Source organism: Epinephelus lanceolatus, chromosome 3, assembly GCF_041903045.1.
Source record: "Epinephelus lanceolatus isolate andai-2023 chromosome 3, ASM4190304v1, whole genome shotgun sequence".
Taxonomy (NCBI): Eukaryota; Metazoa; Chordata; class Actinopteri; order Perciformes; family Serranidae; genus Epinephelus; species Epinephelus lanceolatus.
Window position 1 is genome coordinate 10,851,101 of NC_135736.1, and position 16,400 is coordinate 10,867,500.

The window sequence follows — 16,400 nt, forward strand, 5'->3', positions numbered from 1 at the left end:
AACTGTAAATTTAACTGGGGGAAAAAGTCTAAAGCACACCTAAAGATGTCATCTCACAGAGAGACCCAATGTGTTTACACAGTGTGTAATCCTTGTATTTAATGAAATAACCGCACACTGCAGCAAATCCTCTGTCTCAGGGGCCCCTCTGGCCATGTCTGAGCGATCAAACTTGGGTGGAAATATGCTGAAGATCCCTTTCGGACGTCATCCCCCTACTGATGTGTTGCAGCTCTCTAATGGAACACTGGTTACATGCAAAACCTCCAGTTATCTCAAACATTTATTGCTGTATGTTCCACATGAAGGGCAGCAAAGCAAGTCAGTCTGAGTCTCAACCATGCTCAGTCCACAAGAGCCAAGCGGTCATGTAAACAATGCTGCCTCCCACTTTTTCATGGAGTGCCACTTCCTGCTTTAAAACCTAGTGGAACAAACACACACGCGCACACACACACACGCGCACACACACGCGCACATACACGCACACACACATGCACACACACACACGCACACACTCGAGTCCTTTAAGAGCTTTTATTGGTGGTTGAACATGTGATCTCTGAGGCCTGAAAAGGAGAACAAAAGAGGAGATATGTCAGTATGGAAAAGTAACATTGGTGTATTGTTACATGGGCTAAACACATTAAGTGCTGTTTACCAGATCATCATCATCTCAACCAACTTCAAACGTCTCCCATGTCGTAACTGGAAAACAGGAAATGGATCAGCCTTGATAAATAATTCAAAACTCTCCTCATTACTAAAACATTGTCCTGCTGTCATATGGAAGTGCAGCTACTACTGGCTCTCAGACTGTGCTCAGTCAGGAGTGTTGTAATGGGGCTCATTCATGGGTGTTTTCATGCGATCCTCCAGAGTTCATAAGGGTGTGGTGGGTGATTTGAGGACAGAGTGCTCATTTTCCTCACCATCACTGGCCAAAGCATCCCTCCACACAGGGCCCATCACGTGGCGAGCAGATTTCAGTTGAACACATGAAGTAAATCTGAGAGGGAGGGCAAAAGTAGAGCAGGAATTGATGTAGTGTCCAGTCTCGAGAGTGTGCAGCGTACTATGACTCGCAGCTGCTGCCAATTGAGATTTGGCCAGAATTTGCAGTTAACAAAATGGCCTCTCCACATGTCCTCGTAATGAATGCTGACTTAAGAGATTTAGAGATACAGCTGTCAATGGTTTCATTTTCCATGGACTATATGCCCATGCTAAATTAAAAAAAAAGAAAAAAAAAGTTTAAAGTGACACTGAGGGGACAGTCGATTTTTTGTTTGTTTTTTTTTTTTAAACACAAAATCGAGACAGGAGTTTAAAGAATAAGATCCAACGCCAACAGTCACTCCAAGATAAGACTTCACTGATTCCCAGGGGGCCAATTCAGAGGCGCTCCAGGCAAACAGCTGCATGTTGTAAAAAATTTTCCCTTGCTGCCGCACATGAAAACAATAGGCAAAGCATGCTTAAAGCAATAGTGAGACATTTTGGGTAATGTGCTTATTCATTTTCTTGCCAAAAGTTATATGGGAAGATGGATACCACACTCCTATCTGTCCATTAAATATGTAGCTTGGGCCAACAGCTAATTAACTAAGCATAGCATAAAGAATGCTTGGCTCCCGCACCAGCACTTCATTACCAAAGCACAGCTTTTCATTTTTACAATTAAACAAACAAGGTATAACAGGTAATTGGTGAGCTTTAGAGGTGCTGGTAGTCAGATTTGTTTTTACCTTTGGACTAAAGATGGACATGAGTACTTTAATAGTACTCACTTTGTAAATCAGCACTCATTAAAGATATAAAGTAATCGCCACCCAACCTCCCACAACTCTCATATGAACATGATTAAATATATTCTTTTACTATTTAACATGGGTAAAATCTTATTTTATGTAGAGCTGTGTGCAGTGTATTGCTTCGCTCAGCACCTCCTTGCCCTGCTGTTGCCGTTTCTCGTTATCATGGGACCAGTGCTGCAAGTATGAGCTCAGCACAGAGGGACAGTCAGTGAGAGGCAGTCCAAACCTAGCGTTATTTAACAGTTATTAATAGGGTTTAACAACAGAGTCGATTTGTTTAAATGTCCATGTGAGTTTGTCGGGATCATTGAACGGCACTATGTTGAATATTAGCCCTTACTGCTGGGTTAGCCTGTGCCAGCTGGGCAGACCTTGAACTGACAAGGAGGAGAGCAGATTGGGACTCCGGACACGATAATTAAGCGCTGCATCTAATCTATGTAATGGCAGCAACAGAAAGTTTGCTGATTTTTTTATATTAACTTTAAATTTATAGTTTAATAGCCTAATTGAAGCCTAGCTCGAAAAATGAATTAAAAATTGTTTTCTGTTGTTGGCCAATTTAGATTCTTATTGAGATACTCTTGTACTCTACAATTATCTAATGCAAGTTCTCGAATATGGGTATTACTTAAGATGTCCATCCCCGCTTTACATGGAGCCAGGCTAGCTGTTCACCCTGTTTCCAGTCTCAGTGCTAAGCTAAAATAACTATCTGCTCGCTGTCGCTTTGTATGTATTCTCCGAATATGATAGTGGTACAGATCCACTCATCTAACTCTCAGTAAGAAAGCAATTCAGTGTATTTTCCAAAATATCAAACTATTCCTATAAATATTGCCATAAATAATTCTTAATGTGATATGCTGATAGAACACCTCAACCTGACTTCTAAATTAAAGTCTGGACACCAAGAAGGAAATACTGCAAGATGCCTCAAAAAATAATGAAAAGAACACAATAAATACAGTTAGATGTTTTTTTTGCCCCCCACTGTTATTCACAAAACTAGAGGGTCTCTGCATATACTTACCTCTTCATTCGGGTCCTTAAACTCCCCATCAGGAAGAAACTGAAAGGTGCTGATGGTGAAGCGGCGGGTCTGAGCCTGGGGAGAGGGCGGTCGAGGATCGTACAGCACAGCCTGCTGCAGGGCTGGGTCCAAGGGGTTGGGACATCTGGGGAGTAACATTAGTAAGTCAATTTGATACCCGGGCAATAGGCATCAAAAATGTACTTTTGATTTTTCTTGTTATCTCCTTCCAGTAAAAAACACTTAAAAAATTATTATTATGTGCAGTCGATCTCTTGTTCCTTCCCGAGTACCTCCCTCCTAAATATTTACTGTAGATGTCTCAGCGTACCCATTGTACAGCAGCAGCCACACAGCCTTTCCGGAGCGCGGGTAGGCCACACAGTAGTGCACCAACAGCACCAAATTGGGGTCCGGGGCGTTGAGAAGACGCACTTCCAGGTAGAGGGGTTTCCCCAGCAGCATTTGCAGGGGCTGGTGATACTGAGGGTAGTAGCTGCTGTACTGGGCATCTAGAACAAAAAAGGAGGTGTGTTGGAATAGGAGGTGGTTATTTCTTGAACCACATTTCACCCACTCAGTGCTAGTTCTCCGACAGTTGATCACAATGTGTGTGAAGCATTCATACAGCGCTGATACAATGAGTACAGTAAGATCTGTTATTTTGATTGTCATCAGCTTCCATCCAACTTGACTGGCATATACTTGTGCACAACAACACAAAATCATAAGGTGTATAAGTAATATTATGCAACGCAGTTGTTAGCATGGAAATGAAGACCATCTACCTTTGGCAATCCTGAGCTGCACTCCAAGCATCCCCTGGGTCTTGACTTCAGGTCCCAGGGTGGGAGTTTTGACCAAGTAACTCACACTTAGAACTGTGCCCGGCAGAAACCTGCACTCTACTAACAACCTGAGAATGAGACAGAAAACATGGTAATGGAAATACACACTAAGCATTTGGCTTTATTTATTTATCTATTTTTGGCATTTTTGTCTTCATTTGATGGACGAATGTGAAAATGGTGAAACAGAATGCAGGGAGGATTCCCTGAGCCGAAATCAAATTTTGAACATTGCAATCACATAGTAGACCACTGGCCTAGCTGGTGAGCATAGTGGAGCATTTAGCTACTGAAGAGCCAGATATTTCCATCAGGAGTTGGTAGAGGCTAAGGCCACATCCACATTAATCCATTTTAGAGCACTGTTTTATAATCGTTTCAAAATAAATCTCCATCTTTACGGACATGCCGGAAAACACACATCACATGATCATTCACGTACACTGAGCTTGCACGTTTCACCTGAGTATAAGGTGGGAAACACAGTCATTACAAAGCAAATACGACAACATATCAGAGTAGTAGTAGACACATTATCAAATACCAGAGGAAGCCATGGCAATGGGAAAGGAGTACCGACACGAACAGGATTAAAATCACAAACGGTATGTACACCTTGCTATAATGCTTTGGGGCTTGACATGTAGTGACTTATATGACCCAGTCAAGAGGTGAACTTGGGCTTCTGCGTCATTGTTTCCAAAAGTCTCCAGATCAAAACCCAACTCTGAACTTTTCAAACTAAAACAGGGTCAGCGGCTTTGTCAAAAGGTCTCCCTTTAAGGGATTCCAAAACGCTTAAGTATTGTGGATGCTAGGCGTAAACACAGCAATAGTTGTGAATTTTACAACAAAAATATATTAGTGAGGATGTAGACTAAAATAGAGCTAGAAAGAGTACCTACTGGAATTTGATTCATCATGTGGACACAAACACAACAACATAAATAATAATGTTCCATTGCAGCTGAATGTGTAAATAAGCAACTGTTTGCGAACAAATTTGCCCCCTACACAAGATGATGATGATGTCAATATCTTTATAACTTGTTTCCGCTTCCCCCAAGCGGCCAAAACAGAAGTCATTGCAGGATTAACTGATTTTACTTTGGACTTTAACTAAACTTACAACAGCTTTAACAGTTAAATAAACATATTCAGTATTTGGTCAAAATGAAACCCTTAATCCTCTCTGAACAGGTAACTTTCACTCTAATAATAAATAGCAACATGCTCTGACCTGACAGGAGAATCCCTTGTGATGGTGCCAAAGTTGAGGCTGATCGCCTGAACCTTGTTGATGACCTCCACCATGTAGATCACTGTTTTCCCCGCTGTCTGTCAGGACAGAATCAGACATGCTATTTATTATGTGGACACTTGTAAATACTGAATGGTTCAGGATCTGTGGTTGACTGATGATGAATTAAAGCTGGGGTTGGCAGTTTAATTTTGACGTCACTGGGCAAAAATCCCATCATAAACATATTGTAATTTAAGTGGTCTGAGAGAACACTAGACTCCTGTGCCTCCTTTTGGCTCTGTTTTCAGGCATTGAAAAATCGAGGCTGTGACAGAAAACTCTGGCAAATCACAGGTCATAAGGTGTTCGGGGAAAGCCTGATTCAATGGCAAAGAATTCTGCAGAGAAGTTAAAGTTCTAGCATTTAACAACTGCCTACACTGCAAAGCAACCCAAAAAGGATGGTGGACTTTTCAGAAGGAGTCCAAAAGAGAGTCTGACAATAAATTAAATGTTTCAATATTGGTGTGTTTCATAGATGGAGAGAAAACATTGCTAATAATTTAGCCTTCTACAAACCTCAGCGAAAAGCTCGCAGCTTCGGCTATTTCATGTTCATGCTAACGTTAACTAGAGCCTAGAATAAGTGTGTCCTTTGCCTCACTCCCCGCCACTACAGATGAACTTGCCCTGAGGAGAGCGGGCAGCAGCTCTGGAGACGGACCACCTGTCAGCCTTTGTGCAGCCCAAATCCAGCCAGCTCAGCCCCCAGCAACTGGATAGCCCCGACTCCCTGCTGGATCAGCAAACTTTCTGTTACTGCCATTACACAGGTTAGACCTGGCTGCTGACCACCAGCCTGCAATGACACTCGGGGCTGGGGGATGTGTGCTGATGTGTGCCAACCAAAGCTCCGTCTCCTGAGCTCCATTAGCAGTGTCCCGGTACATAGCATTAGCAGCCGGCTCCTCCTCAGCTGTATCCCGGCAGCAGCATTAGCAGTGTCCCGGTACATAGCATTAGCAGCCGGCTCCTCCTCAGCTGTATTCCGGCAGCAGCGTTAGCAGCAGAGAAGCCGGACTTGCTTGAGCTGGAAAACCGAAGATCAAGGACGCGGCGATGCAGCCCTGCCACGGCAGCCGCCCGTGGGCAAACAAATCAGTCTCCAGCGTGCCGCTGTCCAGCAACCTCGAATCTGTAGAGGAGGGGGGGGCAGACACGACTCGCGGCAGTATTTTGAATTTGAGTGCAGTTTTGGCCACATTCTTACATACAGCGCCTTTAAATAAATCCATGTATGGGAAACTCTGGGTTACAATATGAAGCCCCGTCTGTGGTGGGAGGGACATAGGACATATGAATTCTGCAGTTGTTTTTTTTCCCGCTTTACCACATTTCTGCCGACTCCAGCTTTTACGGCAGTTAGGAAACACAGGAAATACTCACATAATCAGTTCATTGTTTAATTTGGCATAATAACTAATATTTTGGGAAACGTTCATTCATTAAATTTTACCAATCTGCGTGTCCCACAGCCATCCATCGGGATCTTGAACAAGGCGTAGTCAGACGTCACTCTCTGAGGTGTGCAGGTGGAGTTGCTGGCAGCGACAAGCAGAGCAGGGTTAAGAGGGGGGTCTGTGAGGGAGGCCGGCACAGAGAAGACAAAGTGGCGGTCGATAGTGCACTCTGGAGGAGGACACAAACACGCACACACAGTTATGTAAAGGTCAGATTAACAAAAGGTCAGAAATCTCAGGAGGCAATTGATAATGAGACCCAAGGTATCTTATACCCTTTTCCTGTTCTGTGTCACTGCCAGCTTGAATCATGCTATGCTGGCCCTCAATGTGCCTCTTCACACACATCCAGCAGCTGTAGCGCTTATATTTCCGTATCCAAAACAGTTCAACTGTACTCAGCTAAGTGGCGTGAAAATGCCAGTGGGAATGCAAACTGCAGCTTACCATCCATGGGGTAGTAGCAGGCGGAGGGGTGCTTGATAAAGCAGCAGCCCATAGAGAGACACTGTGGCTGGGATAGAGAGCCGCGTCCGCAGGGGAGACGCTGTTCGCTGGGAAGGTTGCACTCTAAGGGACAGCACGACAAATGTCAGCCGCATCAGTTAAAATAACTCTGAATGGCCGGGAGAAAACACCCTTTGGCAAATTGAATAGCCTTTCAGAGGTGTAAACATAAAAACCATTTACCTTGTCCAGGCCCTGGGACAACAACTGGACAGGAAAACTGAGCCTCCTGTCTCCCATTTGCTGTCATGAAGATGACGACGATGATGTACATTTTACCCTTTTAGAGAAAAATGTTTATACAAGAGTTAATGGGTACAGCAAATGGTCAATTATACAAAAGGTCATGTGCTCAGTGTGAAATCTGAGTCAATACTTGCCTGCACACTCATGTGGCAGCGCGAGTGTAACTGGAGACTCAAGCGGATTTTGCCATCTTTGCCTTTTCTTGCAGAATACCCACAGTGCTTTGGGGCATCCTGGAGGTTCATTTTGTTCCCTTTTATGTCTGAAAAAAGTACATGTAGAAAACATACAATAAGCTATTTTTGTGTAGACTTTAAATGGCACAATTATAGCCCTCAGCATGGCAAGGCACAGAGCCTAAGTGCAGCCCAGTCAAAACAAAAACCAAGCCTACCTTTCCCCCACCCCCATTCCACTGTACACCAGAGAGGCCCCCCTGAACCCTGCTAAAATTCAACTCATGCAGAGCTGATGGCAACCATATGCACCTGGAACATACACACCAACATACATGAGCACACACACACACACACACACACACCTTTAACAACAATTCCAGAGATGGGACCAGAGGCGAGCTCCACAATCATCTGATCGGAGGAGCAGATGACTCTAGGCTTTGGGACAACAGGCGGGTTGGCATTGCCCTTGGTGGTACTGGGTGGAGTAGGGGGCACAGATGGGGTAACTGGTGCAGGAGTTTCAGGAGTCATTTGATACGAACATTGCAGGTCCAGAATCCTATACTGCGCCATGGAAAGGTCCCAAAATCTCAGAGGTAAGGAAATGGTCGTGGGAGTCTGAAGAGAACGAGAGATCAATAAAGTCAGTATGAACCACCACGCATGGTTTCCAACTGAGCTGCTTAAAAATAGAGACTGCAAAAAAAACAGAGTTCTCACCAGTTGGGTTACACAGAACATAAAAAAACTCCACCCAGAACACATGCATGCAGAGCAAATGCAGCATTGAGTCCATATGGGATTAATCGTAAATATGAGCTGGTGACTGAGAAAAACTGCTCCTCTGTTCTATATACAAGCAGGAGGGTGTCAAAAATCACTACAACCCAAGTGGTGCAAACCACCAGTATTGTAAATCCAGTATATTTTGTTCTTTGTGGTGAAACTGTATTGCATTAATGCATATTGAATATTTAATTACAGATTTAAGAAACACTTTAGTAAAATGGAAGGAATCTGTCAGTCCTTCAATTTTCTCAACAACCATTCCATCTAATCGACTCACACTTGGTCGGTGAATTGCAAAGAACCCAATGAAGTGTAGTGACAACTGCGAGCTCTTCAAATCTATAGTACATATCCATTAGTAGTGCTTCATGTACACACTGTGTAGTGTATTGAGAGGGGACCCCTATTATTTGTAGCCTCTTTTACACTGCCTCTTCAAGGCCGGAATTTCACACCGTTATGTGGCCTCACTGTCCTGTATAAAAGGTACAATCATGGAATGGGGGAACAGAGCTGTCTCGTCTTTGAGTTGCCATCAGATGTCGTTAACAGTGCCAGAACAATGCCTGTATTAACGGAACAGCTGGCAGGTGCAACGTTTTTGATGATGTGTTATGCATGCGATCCAACGCGGGAGATTTAAAAAGTACCTGGTAGCAGCTAGCAGCTAACTCAAAGAAGAAAAAACAGCGGCCTAAAATGTCTGGGAAAATAATGAGGTCCAAGAGCTTCTTAGCCTCTGAGCAGAGGATGAAATCGGCCACCATATTAACAGGAGGCAGTAAATGGTTGTTAATGCCATGTTTTGCCATTGCTTTATTGAGAAAGCTTTGCCGTCACATTTGTTACATGTCACACTAGAGGCCGACGCTGTTGTGTTACATGTCATGCCTGTCACACCTCTTTTGATTCTGCAATGCCGGCATGCTGTCTAAAATCACACACTGAAACAACACGATGCCGCCGTCATTTGGTTCTGTGTGAAAATGGAAAGTGGGCATGAAGAGGGGACCTCGTGGCAGCACTATAGTGCAATCTCTGTGTAAAAGGGCTTGTTACACTGCTGAACGTCATGCTGTGTACAGCTCACTCACCGTCGCTCATTACAGTACACTCGGCACCAGATGAAGGAAGAGAGATTGGAGAGTTTACATGTTTACATTGTCATTATTATAGTACTGATTAGCTGCTGTAATTACAGGTCTACCGATACTGACAACGTGCATATTTTTTTTACATGGACCAAACTCCCTAAACTTCAGTACTCAGACCCTCATCAAAGGGCAGACACATTGTCAATAAAGTGATTACACATGACAGATAAGGTGCAGGATTCTGTCTTTTCCTTCCAAGTCAAGAGCTTTTGATCATACACACCTGTCACCCAGACTTCATGGTGTCCAAGAACCTCTATGTTACTGTATATCATGATTTAAAAGGCTTACACAACGCAATTTCATGGGGGCTTTAAATTTAAGAGTGTTCCAACAAGTTCATCCAGTCATCAGATAAATAAACTACGTCAAAGAGATACAATCTCATAATTTCTTTACAAACAGGGGCACTAGTAAAATAGAGCAATTACATAAAGATGACACATTTGCAGGCAGTGACGAGGCATTATTGAAGTTCTCACCCGTTGTTGGCTGTGGCAGGCAGGCAGAGGAGAGTGAAGAATTACCCCAGAGCCCTCAGCCATCTGCAGCATGTACCCACACAGTGGAGATACAGCGGAGACAAACAGCCATGTCTTCATTTGGTCTGATGTTAGAAACAAGGATTGTTTGATCTTCGATATCATTAAAAGAATCAATACTCTTCAATTTTAGAAGTAAAAATAGATCTAGGTACACTGATGGTGTGTCTCTGAGACAATTACCATATTGTGGATATCAGTATTGTTCTTCATCTGGGACTGGCAACAATATACTGTTTAAACATTAATGCACTTTTACTTTAAGATGCTTGGATAAAGTAAAATTAAAAGAACCAACAAGTAAAATAGTCATCATCAGAACGTCTAGGTTCTGAGTTTGCAATTAGAAGTCTGTTAAAAGACAAAATACAGTTTACCCGGAGGAATTAAAACAGTTTCTACACTTCATTACAGAATACAAATGTATAAAAATACGTATATGCACACTACACTGTTTTCAAGCAGGAAAAATGGCTCTCTGGTCAACGTTCTCAAACTACAGCTAAACAGTACATTAAAATATGTTTCTGAAAACATCTGAGGCAAGTAAAAGGCAATGCAGTAACAGAGTCCTGATTCATATTTGATCAGCGCTGCTTAGTTTGACAACTTTGCCTGAATTTTGTGGATCTGGCAAGTTGCATTGGACGGAGCGGAGACCAGTGATGCTGCTATGTCAATCATCTGAACAAACCTGCCCCACATTAGATAAATGGTTGTGATTGGCCTTCCCAAGATCTGGCTGGGTTGAAAACTGTTTGAGTGGGAGGGGAACCAGACACATCTGCCAGAACAAACAAAACCGGAGCTCACAGATTTGTCTGGTTCCCAGGCTAGATATTTGTCTCTCTTTGAAGAACGTGAAAAGCCACACTTCTTACTAACACAAAGAGCTCTTATGTTTACACAAACACTGACCTCTGACCTGGATGGAGTCTGGGTGAGCAAAAGGCAGAAAGACAACCATCTTCCCCTTCAGACACTGGAGATAGGGGACCTGTGGAGTGGGTCCAGCTGTGGTGGTAGAAACGGTGGTAGCAGGAGTTGTGGTAGTGGTGGTGGTTGAAGGCTTTGTGGGGGTCACTGGTGGCTGAGTCTCTGGATACTGGGGCATAGGAGGGTAAGGTGGAGGGTAGTGTGGCGGGTAAAGAGGATGATAATAGGAATAATAGTGGTAATAGGGATGAAGGTAGTGGCTACAAATGGTGTGAGCGTATGGGGGGCAGGCGGCTTGTGGAGTCACTAGTTCCTGAGTTTCGTGAGGACTAACCTGAGCTTTCTTTTTGGCAGGCAGTGGAGGTGTGGGTGGTGAGAAGTAAATGGGTCTTTGGGGATGAACGTGGCCAATGGGATGGCTGGGACTGTCAGGCTGTTTGGGAACCACTGACTTGGTGGTAGTTGTGGTGGTAGGAGGTGGAGGAGAGGGAGATGGAGCAATACCACGATGAGTAAGAAGTGAAGTGGAAGCAGGCTGCACCCCAAGACCAGGGAGGGGCCATTCATAGTGAGAAGCAGGGGGATAAAATGGACCACCTATGTACTGTGGACCTATAGGTTGTTTTGGTGGAGAGGGAGGAGGTGACGGTGGGCTGGGAGGGAGAGGAGCAGGTGCTTGAGTCACTGGTGCTGCAGCTGGTACAGGATAGTAAGGCATCTGAAAATAATACTGAGAGTAATAAGGATTTGCTGGAGGTTTGGGTGGGTGGGTAGCTGGAGAAATAGTAGTGGTAGTAGTACTTTTTGTAGCAGAGGTTGGAGCTGGGTAGTAGAAAGGCACATAAGGGTAATGGACACCAGATGCATGTTGTGAAGGGCCAACAGGCAATTTAGGAACTTGATAGAGAGAACTTTCCTGCACTACGTTAAGATCTGGGTTGGATGTAGCTTGTAGCAGTGCTGGAGGCTGGTAAGGAGAGGAAGGGTATTTTTGGTGCTCTTCAGGAGAAGAGGGCAGCTTGCCAGGCCCTGTGGGGTAGAGGAACCCCTGGGGCTGCTGGGGCTGGGTCCCAGGAGGACTGCCAGGAGTGGGTCGAGGTGGGCGGGCAGGTTGTGGGCCAGGAGGGTAGACCTGGGGAAGCTGGGGGTGCTGGAGTCCAGGATAAGGGTAGTGGGGGTAGTTAGGAACCTGAGCAATATGCTCCTGAGTTGGAGGTTGAGGTGGGGGAGGAGGAGGGGAGGTGGGTGCAGGATCTGGGACAGAGGGGATCTGAGGGTCAACTGGTGACGAAGGAGGAGAGGGGACGTAGGGGAACTGAGGATTGGCTGGACAGGAGAGAATGTATTCCTGATCATCTGATATATAATGGAGGTGAAAACCATCCTGAAAAGAAGCCCAACATAAAATTATTATTGGTACAAGCCAGCAGCCCACCACAGTAAGCCATTCAAGTTTAATAACTTACTCTGCTAGTGATACAAGGAGCACCGTAGGAGATGAAGAAGGCAAGTTCCCCAGAATGGGAGGGGACACGGTACGCACACTCTTCGGATACAAACTGAGCCCAGCCTCCATTCACTGTGAAGAGGTTTGCACATGTTTTTGTAGTCAGTCTTATACAGTTGATAATGGTCCTGATTCAGAGTTGAAGAGACCACTGAGGTAGCCTATCTATTTCAGAGAGTTTACATTATGCAGTTGAAAAACACATTTTTAGACCCTTTTTTTTTAAGACTCAGGATGTTTAAATTTCACAATTTTCAGGCCAACAAAATAAATAATTAAAGGATCAGGATCATGTTAGGAAATAAAACAGTGACAATTTGTTTTACCAGTCCATAATTTCCTAGGTGGTGCTCTGGAAAGAACTGTATACTACTAATTACAGGGAAATAGTTTATATTTTAGTTTAATGTTTAGTAAACAACTCAATAAAACTTGCAGACAATATAATGTATCTACTAAGTGAATAAATAAAACATAAAATGTCAAATATTTATATATATTTTATACATTGTACTGTACATTTGTGTATAGATGCATACAAATAATGTATATTAAATAGCTGTAATTATTTCCTGTAATATGCTGCCCAGAGAATGACACTTTTAAATACAAGTAAGGATGACATCCACTCTGTATTGCAGTTAAAAAGAGAATAATGGTCTACTGGGGGAGGCTGATAGAGGGTAAAGAAACCCTCTATCACCTCTGACACACACAAAAGCTGGTTAAAACTAACTGTTGAATAGAGGCTAAAAGATCAGTTTATACAAAAGTGGCAAAGTGAGCTCAGAAGTATGACATCATGCGATGTACAGTGGTGGAAAAAAGTTTTCGGACACCCCATGCATTTGTGAAATATTGCATTAAGAATCATTCTTAGGTCTTCAAGTGCAATTTCTTTTAGTACAGTCACAGCCAAAATACTAAATAAATCCTAAAAAAGCCATTAAAAACTTAAAATTGATTGGTTCCATAAAAATACATAAGAAATTTTGAGTATTGGGTCATTTTGGTACCAGTGATGAAAGTCGTTCTTTTTATTAAAAGACACAATTTTTGTTGCCAAGCTTCGTGTCTACATAAAGCCAGCACATTTGAAAGTTCTTCAGACACAAAAATGGCTAAAACAAGGAACCTAACGCAGGAAACACGCCTGAAGATAAAGATTCTCAGCCAGGAAGGGTACAGCTGCCGCCAGATAGCCAGGAAGTGCAGATGCAGTCCTTCAGCAGTTGGATACACTCTGCAGAAATACAGACGAACCAACAGCTTGGAAGACAAACCAAGATCTGGGCGTCCAAGGGTTTCTTCAGCAAGAAATGGCCGCATCCTGATCCGCATGTGCAGGCAAAACCGCCGAATGACATCACAGGAGCTTCAGCAGCAGTGGTCTAACCAAACTGGTGTCCAGTGTTCACTGTACGTGGCCGACTTTTAGATCATGGCTTAAGGTCCTACAAGGCTATCAAGAAGCCCCTGATCAATGAGAGACAGAGGTTAGCCCGGCGTCGTTGGGCCCAGGCACACAAGAACTGGACAGCCAGGAACTGGAAGAAGATTTTGTGGTCAGATGAGTCCAGTTTCCAGCTTTATCTTCCTCCTACTAATGTGAGCGTACGCAGAAGGCCAGACGAAGCATTATCTCCAGCATGTACAGTACCTACTGTCAAGCATGGTGGAGGCAGTATCATGGTTTGGGGATGCATGAGTGCTGCTGGTGTTGGTCATCTCACTGTCTGTGATGGCACATTGAACTCTACCAAGTATTGTACCATTCTCGAAACCCACATGCTCCCTTCTGCGCGTGCACTGTTCCGTCGAGGTAAAAACTGGATGTTTCAACAAGATAATGCCCCTTGCCACACATCCAAGGCCAGTAGAACTTAGCTGCAGGAGCACAGTATCCAGGTCTTAGAGTGGCCAGCTTAATCCCCGGACATGAGCCCCATTGAAAATCTGTGGTGGATTATCAAAAGGTCTGTTTCAAAGCATAAACCAAAGAATTTAGAAGAATTAAAAGCAGTAATTCAAGAAGAATGGGACAAGATTACCCCTCAACAGTGTGAAAGGCTCGTGGGGAACATGCCAGCCAGGATTAGAGCTCTACTACGTGCCAATGGCAGGACTACTAAATATTAATTTGATGATGTGATGGTTTATTTATTTTTTGTTCAGTTTTGAACATATTCTCTGTTATTTGTTGACTCTGATACCGACAATGTTGAGAACTGACATATTGAAACTGTCAAGAATTTAGTTTTGTTAGTTTTTCTTGTAAACAATAAACAAAAAAATATAATTTGTATTTGTTTGTATCTGTCTAATGCAGCCACACCTTTTGAAACACAAAAAAGATTTTTCCACAAATATTTCATGATAATATTTGAGATTGTGTAAAATTTTAAGGGTGTCCGAAAACTTTTTTCCACCACTGTATATGCCAAAATCAAACAAGAGTTTAAACTGGAGAGGTATTTGTTGCATGAAAACCAAAAAGTACAGACAGGTTATTTGTAATTTTAGAGAAAACAACACCAGAATTAATAAGGTCACTGGAAGATATAAAGGGCTGGACAGAAACCAGAGGATCTGCAACCTCTGTGATGACAATTGTGCGGGAGATGACTATCATATTTTGTTTGAATGTCAGAATGTAAGTTTAATGACTTACAGAGAAATGTGTTTGCCAAAGTATTATATAAACCGTGTATGTTTAAATTAATTTTGTTATTGCGATCAGATAAACCAAAAGTAATTAAACTGGGTGCTTTTTTGAAGAATGTCCTTCCTTTGTTTATGTTGTTATGTTATGCACTGTATCCTTTTAATTGTTTTATATGTGTAAATAAAGACACAAACAAACGATCCTGAAAAACCTCTGGAAAACCACAACAAATTAACACACCTATTCAACACAATTAACTAATCTATTAACTCATCAGTAACTAAATAACAGCCTCAGAGCTTCAGTACACATAGTGTCAGATTACACACTTTATTTCTTTCCAGGAAATGTCTTTAAAATGTCTTAGGAAATTGCTGACCCTTCATGTTTTTTTTCCATGATAAAGATCTAAGTGCTGTTTCAAAGCCCTCTCCGTGTTGCCAGGAATATAATTCTGGTGGGAATATACTGCGATAGATAATGACCCTTTACATATTCCCTCATTTTGTTGGCATCATCATAGTCACATTTAAATACTCTGAATCTAAATACACAGCGTTAAAAGATACCGTTATAAATCTCACAAAAAATTACAATGTACCAGTGTAGAAACTGATAACAGCAGAATGTTAACTCTACACTGTCCCTCGTCTGATTTAAATCTAGATTTTAAGTATTGTTCAGCTTAACTTGGATTTCCAAATACAAAATATATTATGAACAAATTAATTAAAAGGTCCTATATGTGACATTCAGAGCATTAACACAGCAAACCACTATTTGCTATTTAAAGAAACACTGAAGTGAAGGCGTCCTGAGCAGAGAATGAAGTCACGCTCCCTCTGTAATCTGAGCTTGTCTGTGGTTTGTTGTGGTAAACCGGTCCAGCCACGGTGTTCATGTTTGTATCCCCCCGGCTAGATAATAACTGCTGCTTTGCACTGTGGTCATATGGTGGTTACGGCTAATATCATTACTGAAGCTTAGTGCCCACCCTTCAGTTTTGCCCACTGGCTCTGTCAGCACTTTTGTCATTGTTAAGTGTTGTTTATGGAGGTGGCACCATTCTAGCTGCCAGCTCAGCCTCCTCCATGTTGGAACTGTGTCCAGACAACTCATTTGCTCCGAATTTCACACTGAGTTGATTTATAAGATTCACACTGTACTCTACATGGATTCTTTTATACTAAAGATATATAGTACAAATGATTTCAGAAAAAAACTCAGCATTAATCCCCATTTAAAACAAACATACCTATGACTCCTAGTATTTGTATATTCTGCTCCTGCCCTGGTATCTGCACTGCCATGCCATAGGGGGAGCAGAAGACTGAGGGGGCAGAGTGGGAGAGAGAGGGGACAGGAGTGGGCAGCTGCACCGGGCAGGAGAGCTTCAGTGGGCTGCCCCACC

At 43.0% G+C, this 16,400-nt stretch overlaps 1 protein-coding gene across 2 annotated transcripts in view; it reads right to left on the reverse strand.

Annotated features, from left to right (window-relative positions):
* Positions 1-269: 269 nt before the first annotated feature.
* Positions 270-16,400, reverse strand: part of LOC117255135 (uncharacterized) — a 22,843-nt gene continuing 6,712 nt past the window's right edge. Inside the window, exons 4-20 of one of the 2 annotated variants that reach the window (XM_033623749.2) lie at positions 16,245-16,400; positions 12,284-12,396; positions 11,152-12,201; positions 10,800-10,986; positions 9,822-9,946; positions 7,756-8,014; positions 7,349-7,476; positions 7,152-7,248; positions 6,909-7,031; positions 6,458-6,630; positions 4,939-5,036; positions 3,639-3,766; positions 3,182-3,362; positions 2,851-2,995; positions 933-1,009; positions 662-708; positions 270-569 (exon numbers count right to left, since the gene is read on the reverse strand). The exon at positions 16,245-16,400 is cut by the window's right edge and continues 28 nt beyond it. In XM_033623749.2, the coding sequence (XP_033479640.2) occupies positions 935-1,009; positions 2,851-2,995; positions 3,182-3,362; positions 3,639-3,766; positions 4,939-5,036; positions 6,458-6,630; positions 6,909-7,031; positions 7,152-7,248; positions 7,349-7,476; positions 7,756-8,014; positions 9,822-9,946; positions 10,800-10,986; positions 11,152-12,201; positions 12,284-12,396; positions 16,245-16,400 (3,038 nt within the window). In that variant the 3' untranslated portion in view covers positions 270-569; positions 662-708; positions 933-934. Of the gene's footprint in view, positions 570-661; positions 709-932; positions 1,010-2,850; positions 2,996-3,181; positions 3,363-3,638; positions 3,767-4,938; positions 5,037-6,457; positions 6,631-6,908; positions 7,032-7,151; positions 7,249-7,348; positions 7,477-7,755; positions 8,015-9,821; positions 9,947-10,799; positions 12,202-12,283; positions 12,397-16,244 lie in introns of both variants that reach the window. The other variant, XM_078164881.1, reaches the window with a different exon arrangement.